Below are 24,373 nucleotides of genomic sequence, written 5' to 3'. Positions count from 1 at the left end.
GGGGCGAAGGTTGATTCCCATATGAGATAGTTGTTAGGAAGCTTGCAACAATAATATGGTTCAAGCACCTTAACCTGACCCAAATTTTCATTCTTTTGCAGCTCATTTCACGTAGCTGTGTGGCAGAAAAAGGGAATCCTTTGTCTTTCCTTCCTTCTCATATCACTTCTTCGTGGCTATAGTAGCCGCAGCGAGAAATGAACGCTGTGGTGGGGCAGGCGGGATGACCGGGGATTCCCCCACTGTAGCCATATCCACATGTCACCGACCATCGGCCACCGCTGCAGCCCCGCTCCATGATCCTTACCCTGTGTCTCTGGCTTTCTCTTTCTCGGTTTCTATATAAACTGGTGTATTTCCGAAACTAATTATGAAATTATTATGACTTTTGTTCCACACCACCACTGAGGTAAAAATCAAGGAGAGTTTTCTGTATAAAGGTTCCCCCCCCCCTCCTAAATGTGGCATATGAGCGGGGGAGTGCGGCCTTGCCGATACCTCCGCCTGACCTATAATTACAGTATACACTCGCCAGAACTGACCTGCCCTCAGACAAGTACAGTCTCGCTATGGATCGTTCTGTTTCAAGCTCGCCATATGGCCACCTTCACAGCCAAGCTAAGGCTGTTATCTACAACGTAAGCAGGTTCTTCTTAGAAGAAAAGGAAAATGGAGCACCTTTAATGCCACTCTCAAAAGCAGTTGCACGCACAGCTATGGCCACCAAGACAAGCGAATCAACAGTCAGAAGAATTTGTTCTTCATCTCAAGCTGCACCACAGAAACCCACGTTCACCTCACCAAAGAAGAAGATTCGTGCTGAACCTGTTACAGGTTTTGATGACTTTGACAAGTGTGTATTGAGAAGAACTGTCTTGGGGTTTTATGAGAGGAAAGAAATTCCAACTGTGTACAAAATAAAAGAAGAGCTCAGTGAAAAAATCGGCCACTGTGGTAGCGAAACTTCCCTTCGCAAGGTCCTGCTCAAAACAGGATTCAGATTTGCAAAGGTTGATGGCCGAAGATTCCTTATGGAAAGAACCGATGTCGCTGCAGCTCGGTCAAGATTTTTAAGAGAAATGCGGCAGCTTAAACAGTCCGGCCACACCTTTGTTTACCTTGATGAAACTTGGGTGAACCAAAACTACACAGTTGGAAAGTGCTCGACTGATACTTCATCTCAAGGAGCAACAGGAGTTAAGCCGCCCACAGGAAAAGGAGCACGACTGATTATTCTCCATGCTGGAACAGCAGACGGTTTCATCAATAATGGTGAGCTGGTGTTTCAAGCAAAAAATGATGGTGATTACCACCATCAGATGAATGCTACAGTTTTTGAAGAATGGTTCTGTATGCAGCTGCTACCCAACATTCCACCAAACTCAGTCATTGTGATGGATAATGCATCGTACCATAGCAGACAAGTGGAGAAATTGCCTACATCTTCATGGAGAAAAGCCGACATCAAGAACTGGCTGATGCAAAAGGGAGTTGCAGTCAGTGTTGCTTTGTCAAAAGCTGAGTTATATGAGCTGACAAATACTTACCGTACGGACACGAAAAGATATGTGACAGATACAATTGCTATAGAAGCAGGCCATCGCGTCGTGAGATTACCACCGTACCACTGCCAATATAATCCCATAGAGCTGATCTGGGCTCAAGTGAAGTGCTACATAGCGAAAAGGAACAGCTTTAAAATGGTTGACCTCAAACCTCTGGTTACAGAAGCCATAAGTGCCGTCACTCCAGAAAACTGGAAACAAGCAGTCAGACATGCCGAAGAACTTCAGGAACACGACACGAAGCAAGACAGAGCAATTGAAATGTATGTGGATTCATTCATCATACACATTTCAGAAAGCTCCGATGAATTTTCGGACTAAATATCAGAGAGAGGGTTATGCCTCATGGGGAAACCTCTATAAAAAAAACGCGCCTAGACTTTTACCTCAATGGTGGTATGGAAAAAAAGCCAAAATAATTTCGGAAATACACTACTTTTCAGAGAGAGAGAGAGAGGAAAAAAAAATACGGAAGTGTGTGTGTGTGTGTGTGTGTGTGTGTGTGTGTGTGTGTGTGTGTGTGTGTTTTGCTACCTCTATCTATCTATCTATCTATCTACCTACCTACTTCCCTACCTACCAACTTACCTACCTACCTTCCTACCTACCTACCTACCTACTTTTCAGAGAGAGAGGAAAAAAAATTCGGAAGTACACTATTTTTCAGAGAGAGAGAGAGTGCGAGTAAGGGGCGAGGATGGAGAGCGGGCTGGTTTTATAGTATCTTATTCTAGTATTAATATGGTGTTATAACTTAGCATTCACGATGGAGGGATGTCAATTTTTGGCCAAGATAAAGTGAACCCTGTATAGTTGTAGTCGCAGCCCCAGGCTAATCTGAATGTGAATTCAGTGGACTGCAGGCTGAAGTTGCCCTCATGCAGCCGGCCATCATCCTCTCGGGGGATAGGGATAGAGTTGAGGGACATTTTTGTAATAGGACAGTAGAGCCTACCGGATGTATCAGTGCCATCGCGAGAAGGCGTCCCACTCCAGCACCGATCACAAGAATAAAAGTAATACATCATCAGATTGAAGGGGTTGTCAGCCTTTCATGAGATTTTTGCCCCAGTCTGTCTGTTTGTCCGTTCGTTTGACTGTGCTTTTGTCTGTCTGTGTGTCGGCCCGATTCTGTTTTGTTGAGGTCTTGTTCAGCGTTGTAGAACTGTAAATACACGAAGGAGGAGACCTGTGTTGAAAGGCTCAGTTACCCCAAACAATAGACCAAGTTTGCATTTATTCACTGGAGTGGAGACAGCTTAAAACAAAATATATAATGAATATTTTGATTGTGAGGCTGCCAGCTGGGTTTTTATGGAGCACAACAGTCTGTCAATATGCGGGTTAAGATTTTATATAGTTGCTTTCCTAGGATGAATAAAATCTTCAGACGTTATCAAGAATGTCATAAATAATCTTACTGGGTGTTGCGCATGTTTCCCTCTCTCTCTCTCTCTCTCTCTCTCTCTCTCTCTCTCTCTCTCTCATCATTTACGCAAGAACATCTCAAGAAGCGGTCATATCCTTCTGCCTCTCATTATCAGTTTTCGGAAACAAGGTGCCTTATTCCCATAGACTTTAGCGATTTCTGCGAGGTCCCATATTAGCTCCCTGAAGCTTACGTTTTCCGTCCGTAGATTACTGTATATCGAACCCTCATAGTAGGGTCCTGAAAGCTCCCTCTCTGTCTAGTACTTATATAGGCTACTAAGCTACTTGTTTAGTTACAAGAAAATGGGATGATGATGTTAATGATGAATGTAGAAAAGTATATGAGAGAGGGATGTAAGCTGGGGTGAGAACATCGAAATGGCTGGGGACAGGGCAACATGGAGGCGATCTGTTTTTGGCCACCTCTTACAGGATTAAGGCGTCTGGCTAGATATATAGATAAACATATGTACCGTATATTACCGGTACGTACGCGTGTATAATTAGGTTTTTGAAAGGTCATGTTCAGGGCTGTAGAACCGTGCAAACATGCGAAGGAAGAAGAAGGCTTGTGTTGAATGGTTGAGCTGCCCCAAATAATATGCCTTGTTTATGTTTTATCGCTGGGGTGCAGACAGTTTAAATCAAAATGTTTGCTAATGATTATTGTGATCCTTCAGCCGTGCATGCCGTAATATCTGGCTCTGAGTTTCTAGGTTAAATTATTCTTTATTCAGTTTCGAAGCTGAATAAACTCACCTGGTGCTAGGAAGAGTGGAATAAAAAGAATTGTCATATGGAAGGTTGATTACGGTACATTTCTTTTCTGTTTCAGGATACTACTCACCCTGTTTATACTAATTGGGAGATAGAGTATGCATGGTGTTGGTTATGATGATACTGATGAAGAAGGATGTATAGTATGAAGTACAGCACATCCTTGTTAGATTTATGTCGATGACTGTTCCAAAATATAACATTATTTCCCTGTAAATTTGTACTATAAATTGGGGAAAAAGACGAATTGGCAGTATAGCTAGCAATGGAACTTTTTTTTTTTTATTATTATTGTTATCATAAGTGTCAGGGCCAACTTGCCTAACCCCGGGTTCCTACGCTCTTCTGTGGGGCGACATAGGATTGGATTATGAATGAATGGATGGATATTCTTGTGCACTTAAAAAAAAAATAACGCTAATAAAGGCAGTATATATCGTAATGAGGACGAACTGTGCCATATATACCGTTATGCGTTATCATTACCTACTCGTATATATTGCTGAAGGGCTTTGTTAACCAGGGCGCCGGCAGAAGTGTGCAAATACAAAGGGGGAAGTAAGTGTGCTTAAGTGTCATTATGCAAAACAATAAATCAAGTTTGTGTTTTATCACCTGGGTGCAAACAGTTTAATGTTAAATAATCTCTCTCTCTCTCTCTCTCTCTCTCTCTCTCTCTCTCTCTCTCTCTCTCTTACACTAACTTGGCGCCGATTTTCGTCCTTTCGCAGCTCATTTCATGTAGCTCAGTGGCAGAGAAACCTATCATTGTAGTTCCACATTCTTTCCATAGCACGCCATTATGACTGGCATCATGTTGTAAGGCTAATCTGTTGTTACAACTCAGTATTCAAGAAGTGAGGGCAGTTTTAGACCACGTTAGATTACGAGTATAAAGGGTATGATAGTTATTTTGATAATTAAATCGTTCAGGACGTTGACTTATTCTTTTTTATTTTTTTTTTTTTATTTTTTTTTTTAATTCTTTTTTTTTTTTTTTTTTTTTTTTACTCAATGTCTCCTGTTTTATTCTGTTTTGGAGAGGCTTGACACTGGAAGGTTTAAATATAACCTTCTATTTACTTGAGATCCTGGTCAGCTTGAATAAAACCACGTGGAGGTAGCAAGAACAAACTGAACCATCCTGTACAGCTTGAATAAAACCGTGTGGAGGTAGCAAGAATACACTAAACAATTTTGTCATCGAATTTTATGACTTACTGCCAGCCGTGTTCCTTACCATATGTGGCTCTCACTTTGCTATACTCTGTTCATTTTACCTTGCCCTGAAATTGTTATCTGTGAATGCAGAGTTATAACAATAGATTAACACTAGAAAAGATGTTAGTCACGAGGAAGTGCAATAGAAAGGGTGCAGAACCACAGTATTGTCATTTTCTGCCACTGAGCTACGAGCTGCTGAGGGTGAAAATTTGGGCCAGGTTAAAATGAATGATCTATGGTTGTGGTTCCCTTTAATATCTTCAGGAGATGTGAAGGGAGAAATAAAATTGAGACATCGTTCTTAGGGGGTTGTTTACGTGAGAGAAATTGATCCGTCAAATGATAAAGGAAAGCAAATGTGATCTCCCCTTCAGCTGAACAAAATCGTCTGATGTGAAGGGAGGAATGAAATACAGACATCGTTCTTAGGGGGTTGTTTTAGCTGAGAGAACCTGTGCTGTCAAATAATTGGCAGAAACAGGTGTGATCTCCCCCCTAGCTGAAGAAAATCGTCTGTTGTGAAAGGAGGAGTAAAATACAAACCCTGTTCTTAGATGTTGTTTTAGCTTAGGGAACCAGAGCTGACATTAAAAAAAAAAAAAAAAATCCCCCCTGAAAAAAAGCTGAATAAAATCGTCTGATATGAAAAAAGGAACAAAATGGACGTCGTTCTTAGGGGCTTGTTTAAGCTGGGAGGACCTGAGCTGTCAAATGATTATAAAAAAAAAGAAAAAAAAAGAAAAAAAAAACTATCTCCCCCTTAGGTCAGTAAAATCGTCTATGTGAAAAGAGGAATAAAATACAGACATCGTTCCGAGGGGAGTTTAGCTGAGAACCCAAAGTGTTAAATGAACAACTGAAAAAATGTAAACCAAATCAGATGTTACGCACGTATAATCCGTAAAAGCAATGACACTTGGAATGGATGAACTCTTGCCACGCTTCACTGTACACTAATATGCTCTTCTCTGCAAACACAAGTAAAGGATTGAGCCTGAACAACGTATGAGGACGGATTCTTTTGTCATGACCCGCTGTACTGTTTACTCTAATAGTTTTGGTTTTATTTTCATTTTTGCGAAACATAGGAGTACTGGTTATTACCTCTGGAACGTGTGTGTGTGTGTGTGTGTGTGTGTGTGTGTGTGTGTGTGTGTGAGAGAGAGAGAGAGAGAGAGAGAGAGAGAGTTGTGTACTTACTGCCGGTATCTTCTTTTTGGAGAGAAGTTTGACTGAAATCATCATCACGTTCATACAGGCAAACCTATGACATTCATCATCATAATACATACTGTCCCCTCTCTGCCCCACCATCCACCTGTTTCTCAGCTCAGCCCTGGCCTCATCAACCACCTTTACCTTTTTATAATGTTGAGCTCTCCTGGTCCTATTTCTGAATTCTGTCTACCCCGTATATTCGTAGAAAATATTGAATTAAAATGATGATGATGGTGGTGGTGGTGGTGGTGGTAATGATGAAAATGATGATGCTGGTGTTCAAATGTTTCTGTATCTAGCGAAGATATTTTCTTGTTTTTTTGTTTTTGTTTTATATCGTTCTGTTCCGGATATTTCTGATCAGCAAACATTTCTTGGTGCATGACTGTAACACTAACGTTATTCCTTATTATTTTGCAGGTGAGTAACTGGGGTCGTATAGGTGCATCAGTGACGTCATAGGTGAGTAACAAGAGAGTCATGTTCTTGTAGGTCAGGGAAACTTCATATACTTTTTATTTATTTATTTATTTATTTTTGACGGGACTGGCCCTCCTTGTCATCCTCAATACTAAGTCGTAGTTGTATAAATTTCGATTAGCCATGTGAGGTAGAAATGAGTCTCCTTGGTTACTGGTCAAATCCACACTCCAGTCTGAGTACACTTGACGATTGACTTAGCTGAGAAGGGTTACGGATGTCAGATACACACACACACACACACACAAACACACATACACAGAACATGAACCGCCTCGTATGAATCACAACCTTCTGTGTGTGTTAATGTATACGCAAATCAAATAAACTTCTCGCACCGTGCTCTACCCCGGGCACTACAGCACCGCATCTGGTCGACGTCATGCGCGCTTCAGTTTGACAGCGGGTGACAAGTGTTGGGGCCAAGAGAGGGTGTGACGTGATTAAAATCGAATATCTTATAAACTTAATGAAGTCGGTTTGTTTTTATATGACGGAACTGGGTCATTGCAACGTGAATACCTAGTGGTATGAGGTAGGAATCAGTCTTCTTGGTCACTAATCGAATTGACTTTCTGGCTTTACTTGGATATAATTTGTTTTGAAACGGATTAGGGATGTTTGCCAGGTTATCGGATAGGGGATTTTTGTCATCTTATAATAAACACCCTGTAGCGATCCCACACCAATGCAATATTATTTTCTGGACAGAGTGGTGGAAAAGTGGCAGTGAGGAGGCAATGGTATTCATGGAGAGTTCATTAATCTCGAAATTAATAAGAACAATTGTAGCAGAGTAAAGCAGTGCCTCAAAACCGCTGAGAGTAAATATTGTCGCGGCCTGAATTGTTTAATGATGCAAATACAATGTTAACCTGAGAGAGAGAGAGAGAGAGAGAGAGAGAGAGAGAGAGAGAGAGAGCACCACTGAAAGTAAAATTTATTCTCTGTATCTGAACTCAATTACACAAACATTTTAACGAGCTAATATTAATCTTACCATAATTAACCTGACTATATATTAGGCTAATTGGATATATGTAACCGCTTCTTAATTATATATACTAATTTATGATACCGAATTAGCCCTTCTGTTACAGAGATGCGATTTCCTTCTAGTGGTTTGTTCTTTGTAATCGTAAATAATCGTTTTAATTTGCTTATTACATGATACCGCATAAGCTGGAGGCATTATGAGAGAGATGAATGGAAATTGTGTGTGTGTGTGTGTGTGTGTGTGTGTGTGTGTGTGTGTGTGTGTGTGTGTGTGTGTGTGTGTGTGTGTCTGTGTTGTGGATGGCTATGTATGTCTAAGCATGTGTATTATGAATGTGTGTGTGTGTGCTGTGGATGGCTAAGTATGTATAAGCATGTGTATTATGAAAATGTGTGTGTGTGTGTGTGTGTGTGTGTGTGTGTGTGTGTGTGTGTGTGTGTGTGTGTGTGTGTGTGTCCTGTGGATGGCTATGTATGTGTAAGCATGCGTATTATGAATGTGTGTGGGTGTGGTGTGTGGTTGCTGTGGATAGCCATGGTACGTGTAAGCATGCGTATTATGAATGTGTGTGTGTGTTTGTGGATTTTTTAGCATTGATAAGTGCGTATATGTACAGTTAAGGACAAAAGTTTATCTATTCTTTCACCGCGTCCATTTCTCTGTTAATTCCTGTCCGTCATTATCCTCCCAGATCCAAACCAAAGTTCATCTATTGGCAGTTTATAATAGCAAGTCTGTCTCTGCTTAGAAAGATTAGGAAAGTAAGGGGTAGGAGAGGTGAAATAGGCGAATTTCCGTCCTTGGCTGTACGTAAAATAGGCAAGTGTGTTTCAGGAATGTGTGTGTGTGTGCTTGTGTGTAGAGGGTTGAGAGTTGAATGAGTCAGCCTTGCCAGATGGTGAAATTCGTCATCATATCAGGGAAAATTGGTAAAAGCTTCATAACTGGTGGGAAAAAAATATATAATATGGAACCAGATAAATTGCTAAAATCTGGTGAAATATAAAAATACCGTTTTATTAATAGTAAGATAAGCATTTTATCAGCAGCGCAATTGGTATATGAGAGACGGGGGTGTGAGCTGGGAGCAGGGCAGTGAAATGGCGGGGGACAGGGCTACATGGAGGCGATTTGTTTGTGGCCACCCCTTACGGGATTAAGGTGTCTGGCAATAGATAGATAGTAATTGGTATATGATGTAATTTGGTGAAAGCTGGTGACATTCCGTGGACGATCTGGTTCGGAGATGACTGGGAGATTTGGCAGTGTTGGAGTGAGTGACCTACCCCAACCACTCAAGCGGCCACTCAGGATTGGTATTCAGGGTACACTCACGCTCATCTCCACTCGGCCACTCATCCCACATTTCACCCTCATGGATACGCTCCTTATCCCTCCCCCCTGCCGTCTTACTCTCATTCACTTTCTCATTTTCCTTCTCCGTTAATTCTTACTACAGTATATACGATCCCCCCCCCTTTCTCTCTGTCTGTCTGTCTGTCTCTCTCTCTCTCTCTCTCTCTCTCTCTGGTCGAAATTCAAGAACTACTTTATTGCATTTAACACCAGACGATTTTATTTAGCTCATAGATGCCCATTTTAGTGAACGGGTTGGACATGGATTTAACCTGTTCAGTATCATTTATTTACTTTATTATTATTTATTTATTTGCTGTTTCCAGGCGATCTTGTATTTATTTATATTTATTTGTTTTTGCTATTTTCATGTGGCTTTTAATCATCCCATGAGAGACCTATTTAAGTTAAGAAGTGCTGTATCAACACTGACAGACTCCTGTGGACTGTATTTTCGTCAATCAAGGAGACTCCGTAGCACCTGTTCCTTAGCGATTTAATTTGGGGTATGGGTGGTTAATATCCTGTTATACGATATTTATGCTGAGTATGGCGATACTGAAAGGATTTATGTAGCAGAATAGGATAGTAATATGTAATTTAAAAAAAAAAAGATAAATCGCTAAGGAAGAAGTGCTAGCGAGCCTCCATAAATGACGAGTATAAGGGCCTCAGATACTGTGACTCTGCTGAATAAAATCGTCTGCTGGAATAGAATACTAGATTTGTCCCTATCGTTTGAGGGTTATATGAGTCAACTATACTCGCAGGTCGCTTCCGTAGGGCTCTTTGAAATGTGCGAGGTAAAAATGTGTTGCAGTTTCGTGATTCAAGTGGTACCGTTATTACACACCGCATTGTTGTTGTTTGCCGTGTCATCTTGCCAGTGTTATCTTCGTCATGATCGTCTTCGTCATTACCACTACCATCATCATCATCATTGTTATTATCACCCCCACCGCTATCATCATCGTCGTCGTCGTCGTCGTCGTCGTCGTCGTCGTCGTCGTCATTACCACTATCATCATCATCATCGTCATCATCATCATCATCATCATTGTTATCACCGCCACCACCACCACCATTATCATTATCATCGTCGTCGTGGTCGTCATCATCATCATCATCTTCATACATGGGGTGAGTAAGCTTCATAAAACGCAGGCAAAAGCACCACCACCATTCATCATCATCATCATCATCATCATCTTCCTACATGGGGTGAGTAAGCTCCATAAAATGCAAGCAGAAGTAAAACCCAAGTGATACGAACATTAAAATTTCCGCATCAATGGCTACAAGTCATGACATTGCTTCTTCAGAGCTGGAACTGCCATGCGTTTTAATCCTGACGTCTTTTTTACCTGCGATTGTAAGGTGGTGAGTATGTGAGAGCGTCGCGTGCTTAGCATTTTGTTCTTGGAGAAATCTTTATCATCATGGTGGCCTTTTATATGACGTGGTTCATCGGTAGCGGATTATTTGGCGTGGAAAGGATTCAAGAGTAGGAGCAGGAAGTACAGAAGAAAACTATCAGGAGTGCACAATCTCTCTCTCTCTCTCTCTCTCTCTCTCTCTCTCACACACACACACACACACACACACACACACACACACACACACACACACACACACACACACACACACACAGGCCTCCTTTACCTACATATTCTGCTCTCAGACCCTCGCGCTTCAACTGAATTTCTCACCCCTGCAAGACATAATTTTCACACATTTCTTTTTTATTGCATTTGGATCAGCGTTAGGGAATAATAGTAGTTGCAAAAAGTAATATAGAAATAAAAACACCTTTGGAATAAAGTAATTCTGGTTTACTACGAATAAAATGATAATAAAGTTATCTTATTAATCAGATGCTTGTCACCATTTACTTATGAGCTGATTAGTGCAGTATATATATGGTATATACATGTTTGTACATATGAATTTATTGTGCGTATATAAAGCAAAAAGGTCTCCCCAAATTAAAAAATAAAATGTGTACCTGGTTGGGTGTTAGTAAGAACAAAGCAGAAAGACATCGTATTGATGGTGTTAAAGACGAGCACACATTTTTTTTTTACTCGTACACAAATGCCTTTAAAGCCAGATCATTACACTAGTGACTAACAATTTTTCATCTGCCACTTCTTAAACTCACTAACCTTTTATTATCCTTTGGCACTCTGTCCTGTCTACTACACACCCCTCATTATCGCATCTATCGCATTTATCCGCCCACCTGTTCTGTTATTGCATCTCTTCATCCACCTGTTATAATATTGCATCTATTAGTCCATCTATTGTGATATTGCATAATTTCATCCACACATTCTATCCGCGGCTCGCTCTCATCTTCCCAAGCTTCCATTTTCACATCCCACCCACTGTTCGCCTCCTTCTCTTGGAACCGGACCACCCACACATACACCCAGCCTCCCACCCACACACCTACACCTGCCGAACGCTTACAGACCGTTCACACACACACACACACACACACACACACACACACACACACACACACACACACACACACACACACACACACACAGAGCAAAAACTATAACGAAATATGACTTAATCTCGAGGGTATTGAGAATGCATGACTGCCTCCTTACTCATCAGCTAAGAACAGGTGACACTCGACCACACCTGCTATTATTCCACAGATTCTATTGACAATCAGGAGAGTACAGTTCCGGTTCCCCCCCTCCCCCATCTTTCTCTCTCTCTCTCTCTCTCTCTCTGCAAAAAAGAGGGAACCCAGGACTGAAGCTGCATTTTTTTTTTTCCATCTAAAGAAAACTAACCCCCAAAAAGACAAGATCCATTAATTCTGGTATGCCTGAAGTAGAGATCCTAGCCAGTGAGAATGTTAAACTGAGGCAGGCAGTTCCAGAGAGAGAGAGAGAGAGATGAGAATGTTAAACTGAGGCAGACAGTTCGAGAGAGAGAGAGAGAGAGAGAGCTAAACGATGTTGCGTGTTCGCCTTAATGGGGGAGGAACACAGGTAGAGAGCCTGCAAAAGTTTGGTGACCAGAAACAGAAAAAAGTTTTGGGTACAGTCAGCTGCAAAAGTTTGGGACACTGCATGACACGAGTTTTGCTCCAGAAACCATTATACTCTTTTCACAACTTGGGTTACTTCGTGTTTTCAGTCGTTTTCGGCATCGTATCCCCCCCCCCTTTTTTTTTTCCAGGTTTTTGATATTGCAAACTTTGACTCCTTTGTTCGTATATGTTACAGGGAATTTATGTAATCAGTAATGTCATGAAATCCCTTTGGAGTTCGCGAAATGAGTTGAAATTAGGATGGGTTAAGTAAAGTTTGGTTAATTTAGGCTGTGGTTAGGTTAGGTTGGGATAATCTAGGTTAAAATTAGTTAGGTTAGGTTAAGTTAATTTATATGAACGCTTGACAAAACTTATCATTCATATAAATTAACCTAACCAAACCTATCCTAACTAACCTAACCTAACCTAACCTAACCTACCTAAACTTAACCTTGATTATCCCAGCCTGACCTAACCGCAGCCTAATTTAACCTAACCTTAATTAACCCATCCTAATCTAAACTCATTTCACGAATTCCCTAGGGATTTCATGAAATTACTGGTTACACAAATTAGCAGGATTCTCTCTCTCTCTCTCTCTCTCTCTGTCTGTCTCTCTCTCTCTCTCTCTCTCTCTCTCTCTCTCTCCGCTGGAAAATTGGGTGTGGTTCATTATGTTTTGCTTGTACTTTTCCTTTCCTTCGGCATATATTAATTATTCCCATATAATGAAGTTGTTCATTAAGAGGCTGCATATATATATTTTTTAAAGTTCCTGTGGGTTATAAACTTCTGTATCCTGAGAAATAGAGAGAGAGAGAGAGAGAGAGTCCATAGGCATGATATTTGGACTGTCATTCTTTCTGTTGAATATTAATTGCACATATGCCTCCCTCGTACTTCTCCATTTCTCATCGTTTTCATTTCTTTTTAATTTTACTCTTATTATTCCGTCTTCCCTACACCTTCATCTCTCCTGTAACCCCATCAGTCCTGTGATATTTTTGATATTTTATTCTTACTGGACGATTTTTTTTTTTCCAACTTCGGACAGACCTCTAATAATAAAGGAGGTATAAATGCTTTCTCTAATTCGTTTGTTGAAAATATCGTCTTAAGGTTCGATAGTAATTAACCTGTAAATATACGTCACCGGAATGAAGGTGATTTATTTTGCTCTCATTCTTACCCCTTTTTGCTCCTTTCTTTCTCTCATATCTGCTTTCTGCTCCCTTTTCCCTCTCATGTCTGCATTCTTCTTCATTCGCCATTCTTCATCTGCAGCCTGCTCCCATCTCTCCCCCTCATATCTGCTGTCCGCTCCCTTCTTTCCCCGTCGTATCTGCTGTCTGCTCCCATCTCCCCCTCATATCTGCTGTCTGCTTCCTTCTCTAACCCTCGTATCTACTGTCTGCTCCCATCTCTCCCCCTGATATCTGCTGTCTGCTCCCATCTCTCCCCCTGATATCTGCTGTCTGCTCCCATCTCTCCCCCTGATATCTGCTGTCTGCTCCCATCTCTCCCCCTGATACCTGCTGTCTGCTTCTATCTCTCCCCCTCGTATCAGTTGTCTGCTTCTTTCTCTCCCCTTCATATCTGCTGTCTGCCCCCATCTCTCCCCCTCATGTCTGCTGTCTGCTCCAATCTCTCCCTCTCATATCTGCTGTCTGCCCCCTTCTCTCCCCGTCATGTCTGCTGTCTGCTCCCATCTCTCTCATATCTGCCGTCTGCTCACTTCACCTCCTTGTGTCTGCTTTCTGCCTCTTTTTCCCCTCATCTGCTTTATGCTCCCATCTCTCCCCCTCATATCTGGTGTCTGCTCCCTTTTCCTTATCTACTTTCTGCTCTGCTTTCCCCCCATCTGCTTTCTACTCCCTTCTCCCTCATATTTGTTTCCTGCTTTCGTCCTTATCTGCATCCTGTTCCATTTTCCTCCCTCCTATCTCACCTGCTTTCTGCTCCTTTATTCTCCTCGGCGTCCCTTAACTGCTCTCTGCACCTGTTTTCTTTTAGTCTTCATGTTTTCTCCACCCTTATTCCCCTCAGCTTCACATACTTTCAGTCTGCTTCCTTCTCACTCCTCTTATTGTCTTTCTATTCCTTTCTCCTTCATTATGTCTGCTTTTTGCTCCTCCCTTCTTCCTAATGACAGCTCTCTTCTACCCTTCGCTTTCTGTGTTACCTGCTGTCTGCATTTTTTATCCATCCTCCTGTCGTACTTGTTACTTGCGCCCGTCTCTCTCTTTGTCGTACCTGCTGTCTACTTCCTTCTCGCTTTCCTGTCATACCTGCTGTCTGTTTCTTTCTCCCTTGTCTTACCTGCTGTCTAATCATTTCTCTCCTGTATTGTCTGCTGTGTGCTCTTCTCTCCCTCTCGTGTCCTACCTGGTGTCTGCATTCCTCTCTCTCTCTCTCTCTCTCTCGTGTCCTACCTGCTGTCTACTTTCCTCTCCCTCTTTTCTCCTACTTGCTGTCTGCTTTCCTCTCCCTCTCTTGTCCTAACTACTGTCTGCTTTCCACTCCCTCTCTTGTCCTACCAGCTGTCTGCTTTCCTCTCCCTCTCTTGCCCTACCTTCTGTCTGCTTTCCACTCCCTCTCTTGTCCTACCTGCTGTCTGCGTTCGTCTCCCTCTCTTGTCCTACCTCTGTCTGCTTTCCTCTCTCTCTCTCTCTCTTGTCCTACCTGCTGTCTGCTTTCCTCCCCCCTCTCTTGTGTTACCTGCTTCTTGCCCCCTTCTCCCGCATCCTGTCGGCTTTCTGTTCCCTTCCCCTTCCTCACATGTGTCACAGCTTCCCTTACCTGCTGTCTGCTCCCTTTCCTCTCCTCATATTGACTTTCTGCATCCTCCTGTTCGTTTACCTGCTTCATACTCCTTTAGTGTCAGCTTCCCTTACCTTCTGTTTGCGTCCTGACTCTTTTTTACTCATTTCTCCTCGTACTCTTCAGCTTCCTTTACCTGCTGTCTGCCTCCTTGCTCTATTCTCCTTCCTTCTCTATTCACCTCTTACTCCTCACTGTCCCTTACCTGCTGTCTGCTCCTTCCCACTCTCACCTGCTGTCTGCTTCCTTCTTCCTCTTACCTGCATTCTCACCTGAGCAGGGCAGCCGAGGTGGATGGCTGTGAGCTCCATGAACCCTCTCTCTGATGTCATCAATTTTCTCGTCTCGCCTCTCACCCACACACCCACACTCTCCACTTCATTTTTACCCTTCCACTCTCCACTCCATCTTACCCTTCCACTCTCCACTCCATCTTACCTACCCAATCTCCACTCCATTTTTCTCTTCCCATCCACCACTCCACCTTACCAGTCCCACTCACCACTCCATCTTGTCCTTCCCACTCTCCTTACGTTTTATCTTACTCCTTCTCTTTCTAACTTCCAAATTTTATCATACTTTTTCATATCCTCTGTAATTTCCAGTCTCACTACCTACTTCATCTTTCCCTCCCCTGTTCCCCACATTTTATCTTTGCCATCCACATTCTCTCTCTATATTTTTCTTCATTCTTCCACATGCCTTATCTCATTCTCCTCGTATATCACTCTCTTCCATTCTCTCATTTACTTCTCTTACTCTTCCAGTCTGTCCCTCTCCCTTACTCTTCCAGTCTCTCCCTGTCCCTTACTCTTCCAGTCTCTCCCTGTCCCTTACTCTTCCAGTCTCTCCCTCTCCCTTACTCTTCCAGTCTCTCCCTCTCCCTTACTCTTCCAGTCTCTCCCTCTCCCTTACTCTTCCAGTCTCTCCCTCTCCCTTTATCTTCCAGTCTCTCCCCCTGCCGTACTCTGTCTCTCCCTGTCCCTTACTCTTCCAGTCTCTCCTTGTCCCTTACTCTTCCAGTCTCTCCCTGTCCTTTACTCTCCCAACGTGTCCTTCACCCTCACCCTGCTTCTCACTTCTCTCATCCTTCCTTCCTCTCCCTCACTTTTACTTACACCATACCCACACTCATCCTAGTCCAGTTCCATATACTCTTTTACTCCTTCATTCTCGTATTCTTTTCCACCCCCTTTACATCTTCCCCTCTCTCTTCCCCACCTTCCTTCCCCTCCCTCTCCCTCCATCATCTTCCTCCTGCTTCCCCCACGCTCCTCGTACCCTTTATTTCACCCAGACACACACATCCTCTCAGCCCGACCCTACCTCACTCATTTTCCCCACCTTAGTCCTTACTCTCCTCCCTTGTCCATCACATTCTCTCGTGCTTCTTATTTTCACATCCTTTAATTGTTTTATCCCACATCTTTTCCTCTCCTTTTTTATCCATTCACTCATATTTTCCCTTTCCCTTTCTTCATCCTTTCATCAGGAAAAATCATGGTGGTTAGGAGCAGAGTAGGAAAAATTACACGACATACGATAAGTTACAGAAGAGGCGTAGCAGATGATGGTATGGTATAGATTTGGGTACTTGATTGTTGTGGACTGACCTTAGCATGTTGGTGGGTCCAATGGCAGTCAGTGTAATTTCGAGACTGACTGAACCATCAAGTCACCTGTCTCTCTTAGTTTTCCCATAGTTTCTCTTCCTTTCGGTCGGCTCTTCCCTCATCCTTTAGTTTCTCCTGTCTCTCTCCTAGTTTTCCCTTAATTTCCCTCCCCTTCTGTCAGCTTTTCCTCCATCCCTTAGTTTCTCCAGGTCTCCGAGCCTCCTCATCCTTGCCATCCAGCTTCACTTATTCCTTAGCCCCTTCACTGTTTTGAGATATTTTTCGCTTTACGTAGGCTACCACCAGACAATGCCATTTACATGTAACTTAGGAAGGGCCTCTTAGTTTTGACTGGTTAGGGAAAGGTATACCGCTGTCTAACCCCTCCAGTTCGAATAGTCTTCCTAAGCTGAATATAATTACATGAAGTTGAAGGGGTTAATTTCCCACTGCCCTCAGCTTCCCACCTCCTCCTGCTTATCTTCAGTTTGCCACCCCTTTCTTATTTCAGTCTGTTAATTTCTTCTTCTTCTTCATCTTCTTCTTAATTGCCCTCTGTCTTTTCTATTATCTGCCTGCACACTTTGGCACCCGGGTCTCTTCGCTTTCTAATCTCTCCCTCACCGTGCCTACGTTAACTTCCACACTTTTTCGCACTCTGTCTCTCCCTCTTGGTATCCTTTACGACCAATTCGCACCCTCTTTTTCAGCTTCCCACACCTTTTCACCCTCCGTTTCTTTGCTTATTTCACACTTTTTCATTCCGTCTTTTCGAATTCCCGCACTTTCTCACCCTCTGTCTCAGCCTACCACAATCTTACCCACCCTCTATTAACTTATCACACTGTTTCTCACTTTCGGTTTACCTAAGCCTCGCACACTTTCTAACTTTGTCTTTTAATCACCAGTCTCTCTCGCTCACTCTGTCTCCCAGCTTTCCACGATCTTTCTCACCCTGTATCAGTTAACTTCCCACGCTCTCTCACTCTTTCTGTGAGTCAGTTCTCCCCTCCCTCGCTTTCTCTCTATTTCTCCTTTCCTACCTTATGTTAAGTCTTCATTTTTTCTTAATTTTTTTCCTTTTTGTCTCTGCTTCTCATTCTGTCTTTTTCTCTTCCTCACCCATTCAGTGTATGCAGCTGAGGAAAAGGTTTTACAAAGCCTCATAATCCACTTACTATATGGCCCTAATTCTCACCCTCAAGTTTACCTATACCCTCAAATTTACTCACATCCTCCGATTTACTCTCCCTCAACTGTACTCTCACCCTCATCTCTTTATCCTCTCCCTCAGCCTTACCCTCACCCTCCCCACGATTTGTCTTAAGGCTTCAGCTCTACCTTTACCCTCATGTCGACCCTCACCCTCACAGTCACTCTCTCCCTCTCGCTCTACTCCCTCTCTCTCGCTCTACTCCCTCTCTCTCTCTCTCTCTCTCTCTCTCTCTCTCTCTCTCTCTCCCTCTCTCTCTCTCTCCTCCTTTCCCCTCGCCAGGAAAGTCCATTTGCATTTCCGTCCGTATCTGCAAGTGGACAAATGCATTCCTGTCTTCGCTGTCACTCCCTGTTTCTCTCTACCTTATCGCTCTTACTCACCTTCATACATTCCCTCTTTCTCTGTCCTATATTTTTGTCGCCTGTTTCATGGATTTTGTTTTCTCTCTCTCTCTCTCTCTCTCTCTCTCTCTCTCTCTCTCTCTCTCCAACTCTGCTTCTCCCCCTGTGCCGCCCCTTCTTTATTTCCCCCCTCCCCCATCCATTCACTACCTTCCCTTCTCCATTAACCCCCTTTCATTCTCCTTTCCTCCACCTACCTAACTTCTCTGCTTCCCCTCCCAGTCCACCTTTCCTCTTATACTGTCCCCCATTTATCTTTGTCGTCCATCCACCACCTTCCTTCATGTCCGTCCACCTCTTTCCTCCCCAATCTCCCAGCCTTCTCCCCCATCCACCTTCCTTCACGCATCATTGCCCCGTTATTTTTTCTCAGCTTGCTTTTCTTCACCGTACCTCGTTTCTTCCCCTTCCACCCTCCCCTCCCCCTTCTTAGCGTCTGTCACCTCTCCCTCATCCACCTTCCATCTTCCGAGCACTCTCCCCACCCATTTCCAATTTTCGTCCTTCCCCTTCTTCCATTTTCTCATTATATTTCCTTTCCTTGTTATACTTCTCCCCACCCCTCTCTTCACCAGCCCTCCTCTCTCCTCCCCTCACTCCAGTCAACCCAGCCTCCGTCCCCCCCTCCCCCCTCTCTCTCTAGTCGCCCCGCCTCCTCTCCCCTTCCCAGTGTCTCTAATCACCCAGCCTCCTCTCCCCTTCCCCTTCTAGTTACCCAGCCTCCTCTCCTGCTACTCTGTCCTTACCTTTAACTCATAGAATATTTTTGTTTGTTATAATCTTCCCTATCACAAACAGAATCGAAAGGACCATTAGATCTGTTGCTGTTTGCTTTCTTTTGTACCTGTTTCTCCTCACCGTTCCTCTTCCTTGCCAACCCTCGCCAGTTTCCTCCCTGCCGTCCCTCCTTCCCTTCCTTCCTACTGAACCTCTTCCCTTTCCTCTTCCCCCTAACCACCTCTTCCATTATCCCCGTCCACCCTGCTGCTCTCCCCTCCTTTCCATCCTTCCTTTATTCATGCTTCCCCCCTTCGCCTTGCTACCGTTATCATCCCCCCTGTGCTCTCTCGCTCACCATCTTCTACTCCTCCCCTTCCTCTCATCGTTTCCCATCCTCCTCTCTCTACCCTCTTCTCTTCCCTGCAATCCTTCTTTCCTCTCTCCCTCTCCCTTCTCTGTCTCCCTCTCCTCTCTCCCTCTCCCTTGTCTCCGTCTCCCATCTCCTCTGACTCCCTCCCTCTCTCTTCCTCTGTCTCCCTCTCTTCACCTTCTCTCTGCAGACTCGGCCACACCCAGGTCATACACCTCGAACCGCGGCCACAGTTCACCCCCCCCCCTCTCACACACACACACACACACACACACACACACACACACACACACACACACACACACACACACACACACACACACACACACACACACACACACACACACACACACACACACACACACACACACACACACACACACACACACACACACACACACACACACACACACACACACACACACACACACACACACACACACACACACACACACACACACACACACACACACACACACACACACACACACACACACACACACACACACACACACACACACACACACACACACACACACACACACACACACACACACACACACACACACACACACACACACACACACACACACACACACACACACACACACACACACACACACACACACACACACACACACACACACACACACACACACACACACACACACACACACACACACACACACACACACACACACACACACACACACACACACACACACACACACACACACACACACACACACACACACACACACACACACACACCTCTTTGGCAGTGAAGTTTACCTAAGTGATGGGCTTACGTGTAAAATGGAATCAGTTATGGATCTACATCATTTTTGTTCCTATGTGCAAAATTGTAAAGCTCCCTGATAGGCGATTCCTGGATGATGTTGCGAAGATACGAAAGTGTGTGTGTGTGTACTTCGTTGTTTATATATGTATCTATTTTAGGGAAGTGTGTGTGTGTGTGTGTTTGAACTTCATTGTGTATTATGTACCTGTATTTTAAGGAAGTGTAAGTGTCATAGTGTGTGTGTGTGCGTGTGTGTGAGAGAGAGAGAGAGAGAGAGAGAGGATAGGATAGCTAAGAGTGGAACCTTGGGTGGATGGCGGTACATGTTGGTATAATGAGTCTCCCAGACCGCAAGTACCTTTTTAGTAGTATTCTCTGAACGGTCATTTGGGGCGCAGGGAGAGAGAGAGAGAGAGAGAGAGAGAGAATCTTTCCAAAGTTTGACGGATACAGAGCGGAAAAATCAAACCATCTGAAACACACACGAATAGAGATGGGATTTTCATTGTATTTCGTCAGTTGTAAATTTTCTGTAGACGGAAGGGGAAGATAGCCTCTCTCTCTCTCTCTCTCTCTCTCTCTCTCGCTCGCTCGCTCGCTCGCTCGCTCTCGGTACACTAGGGCCCATATTCTCGTCGGGAAGCTCCCTAACACCTCTTCCTTAGCGATTTATTTTTTGATACGGCTGGTTAATATTCATTTGTACGTTATTTATGCACAGTATGGCTGTGTTTGAAGGATTTATGTAACACGGAATAGGACAGTAAGGTGTAATAAGCAAACTAAATCGATTAGGAAAAGGTGTTAAGGGGCTTCATTTCTTTTGTCAGTTATGGAAGCTCCCTAACACCCTTTTCTAAGCGACTTGTTTTCGTTATTACACCTTACTGTCCTTCTCTGTGTTACATAAATCCATCCAATATCGCCATACTCCAGATAGATAACGTGCAAAAGGTTATTATCTAGCCATATCAAAAAATAAATCGCTAGAGAAGAGGTATTAGGGAGCTTTCTTACCCGACGAGAATACGTGGGAGTCTTGGGCCCATATTCTCGTCGATTAAGGAAGCTCCCTAACATCTTTTCCTAAACTATTTATTTTGCTTATTCGTTGCTGTTCGTCTTTTGTGAGGCTTAAATAATTCGAATATCGCCATATTCTGCATATAAGTAAGGTGCAAAATTACATTAACCAGCCTGATCCAAAAATAAGTCGCTGAAGTAGAGGTGTTAGGGAGCCTCCTTAAACGACGAGAATAGGTCGATTCAATCAATCAGTCAATCATTTCCTGTGGCACCCCACGGGATGCATAGGGCCTCAATGAACTCTCTCCACCAATATTTGTCTCTTGCCATCTCCTTCAGGTCCCACCAACACTCCTCTCCTGCTTCTTTTTTCATTGTCCTCAACCAGGTTTCCCTCGGCCTACCTCTACCTCTTCTTCCTCTAGCAATCCACTCTGGCACATCCTGTATTAAACAACCTTCTTTTCTGTATATGTGCCCCAGCCACTTCCAGCGAGACAGTCTCACATATTCATTAACTGGTTCCACTCTCGTAATATCCCTTACTCTTTCATTTGTAACTCTGTCTTGCCACTTTACCCCAAGAATCCTTCTCAGTATTTTATTCTCAAATCCTAATACTTTCTGATCTGTTGCAATTGTACTGTACCATGACTCATGCCCGTAAATTAAAATTGGTCTAACCATGGACTTGTAAATTTTCACTTTAGTATGTACCGAAAGCATATTATTATTCCAAACAGATTTCAACATTCCAACAGCTCGCCAAGCCTGTCTAATCCTCTCCTCAATTTCATTGTTTAATGATCCATTAGATGATACAATCGTTCCCAGATATTTAAAGTTTTCTACATCCTTCACCACATTATTCGATTATTATTATTATTATTATTATTATTATTACAGAACATGAATCGAGGAAGGAAAAACAACATAAAGCATTAAATGTATGGTCTGTGGTAATAACTTAGCCACAGGGAGATGTTCAGATGTAATTGTAGAATAAATCCCCTTGCAGTAGTTGTTACGAAATCTTCAAGGACACTACATACTGGTTGAGATAGGAGACTTTGTGGCACTCGCTTCTTATAAATTTGTTTTATATATTTTTCACCCTTATATTTTCTTTTTTATTTGTTTATATATATTTTGAATCTTCGTAATTTGCCTCAGTAACGTACACGAGCATAAAATGGTGTAATATGCAGGATAAGTTGCTGAAGAAACGATGTAAAGTCACCTGTGTCACCGAGATAGGACCTTCAGAATTGTAGGATGTCCAGGGTGTGATGTCAGGGTGGTAAATTTTCGCCCTGGTTTTGCTGTGAAATGTTTATAGTTGGATTTGTATTTACCTGTTCAACCCAAGGAGGTCATATGTAGAGTATTTCTTTTGGCACCTGAGGATTTCCAGCTTGAGAGGCCCATATAATGAAGGGATAAAGGAAAACTAAACCTGACACCACGAGTTTGAATGCGTGTAGTACGATGATGATTTTTTAATTCATAAACATAAAAGGATACGAGGATGTAGAAGATAAATAGCAAGGGAGGAGGTGCTACAACCCTCCCGAAACCCACGAGAATACGGTCGTTGGTGTGGGAGCGTCTGTGCAGTGATCCCAGGCGGGTCCTTACCGACAACATCCGGAAACCAATAAAATGTGGGATTACTTGAGCTGTTAGGTTCACTGCCCCCACCCCACCCCATCCCAACCCCATCCATCCCCACACTGATGGACATTGGGGATGGTGGGGAGGCTGAGTGTGGGTGTGGATGAAGGTGTGGAACTGGGTAGCGAGAAGGGAATTGGGGTAGGCTAGGACCCCACACTGATGGACGTTGGGGGTGGTGGGGAGGCTGAGTGTGGGTGTGGGTGTAGGTGTGGGTTGGGTGACACGTGTGGATATGGGCAGTCAGAAGGGAATTGGGGTAGGCTGAGTGTGGATGTGGGTGACAAAGGTGGATATGGGGACTGGGGTTGGCTGGGTGTTGATGGAGAGGTGTGTGTGGGGGAGGTGAGTGTGGGAAGGAAAAGTGGGTATGGGATGGACTGGGTGTGATTGGAGAGGTGTGTGTAGGGGAGGTGAGTGTGGAGGACAAGGTTTTATTTAGGGAGGGTGGGTGAGGGTAGTGTGGGTGGGTGTGGGGGACAAGGGTGGATTTGGATTGTGGGGAGGGTGAGGATGGGTGACAAGTGTGGAGTTGGGTACCTAGGGTGTGTGTGTGGGTAGTAAGGATGAATTTAGGAGGGGTGAGTATGTGTGGCAAGGGTGAGTTTGGGTGGTAAAGGTGGATTTGGGGTGGGCTGGGTGTGGGCGGTAAGGGTGTGTATGGTGTGGGCTGGATGTGGGCGGTAAGGGTGTGTATGGTGTGGGCTGGATGTGAGTGCTAAGGGTGTGTATGGTGTGGGATGTGTTATTTAAGTTGGAGCAGGACCAGGAGAGCCTCATTGTTTTTTAATTTCCTTTGTACGGGGACGCATTTTTTTTTTTATACTTTTGCAAATAGCATTAGAGTTGATTCGTTTGTGACCACCATTTCCGGGATTGGGGCGTCCAGCTATAAATAGATAGTTGGATCATTAGACTACATTCTGAGCATTCTGTTTCTTTGTGGCCGACATTATGCAGGTAACAGTGAGAAGTGGTATGCCAAGAATGTAGCCTAGTGGAATGGGGATGTTCCTACGCCAGCTTGTAACCAAACCTACAGGATCGGACAGTCTGCATCATACTTTGGGCCTAATTCTGAATGGCATTAGAGATCGTAACACCTCTTCTTTAGCTGTTTATTCAGCACGATATGCGTTAGTATGCTCTTGTATGTTATTGATGCAAATTTTGTTGATAAAACGATATAAATAACATGCAAGACAGTGTTAAGGTATAGTAGCTGCAAAATACATCTCCATAGAGCATCCTGTGTCCCCAAGATTATGGGCCATGTTCGTTTCTGACCTCAGTGTGACAAGGCCTTTAACCTGTAGTCTTAGTCCGTCATGTATACACCTGGTCAGGTCGAGAAAAATATTCCTCCTCCTGTTTTTCCCCTGCCTACAATCTTCATTCTGTCAGATGCAGTGTTTCCAGGCATCTCGAAATGAACAGATTTGGTTCTCATGTCTGTTTTTCATTAGAGGAGACAGATTGTAGTTTCAGTGATCTCATAATGAAGTCGCAGTTTATTTGCCTTTGAAAAGTCGAGGTCGCTGTCAGAAATACGGTGATGGAATAGTGGCCATTAAAGTTATATGAGAAAAAGTTATGTGCCATTATTTTTTGTTTTCTCTCGTTAT

At 43.5% G+C, this 24,373-nt stretch overlaps 1 protein-coding gene across 1 annotated transcript; it reads left to right on the top strand.

Annotated features, from left to right (window-relative positions):
- The first annotated feature begins 569 nt into the window (after positions 1-569).
- On the top strand, positions 570-1,886 carry LOC145407517 (uncharacterized). Its single transcript, XM_080278440.1, has one exon. It carries the CDS (start codon positions 570-572, stop codon positions 1,884-1,886), a length of 1,317 nt encoding a protein of 438 aa, XP_080134566.1.
- Positions 1,887-24,373: the final 22,487 nt, after the last annotated feature.

The sequence above is a fragment of the Coenobita brevimanus genome, chromosome 73 (assembly GCF_032717465.1).
Source record: "Coenobita brevimanus isolate Jiangsu-jjx chromosome 73, ASM3271746v2, whole genome shotgun sequence".
Taxonomy (NCBI): Eukaryota; Metazoa; Arthropoda; class Malacostraca; order Decapoda; family Coenobitidae; genus Coenobita; species Coenobita brevimanus.
The sequence above is the reverse complement of the archived record's forward strand: the minus strand, read 5'-3'. Positions and strand labels throughout refer to the sequence as shown.

Excerpts from the sequence above, each read along its gene's own strand:
- LOC145407517 (XM_080278440.1), top strand. The coding sequence starts at position 570 with ATGGATCGTTCTGTTTCAAGCTCGCCATATGGCCACCTTCACAGCCAA.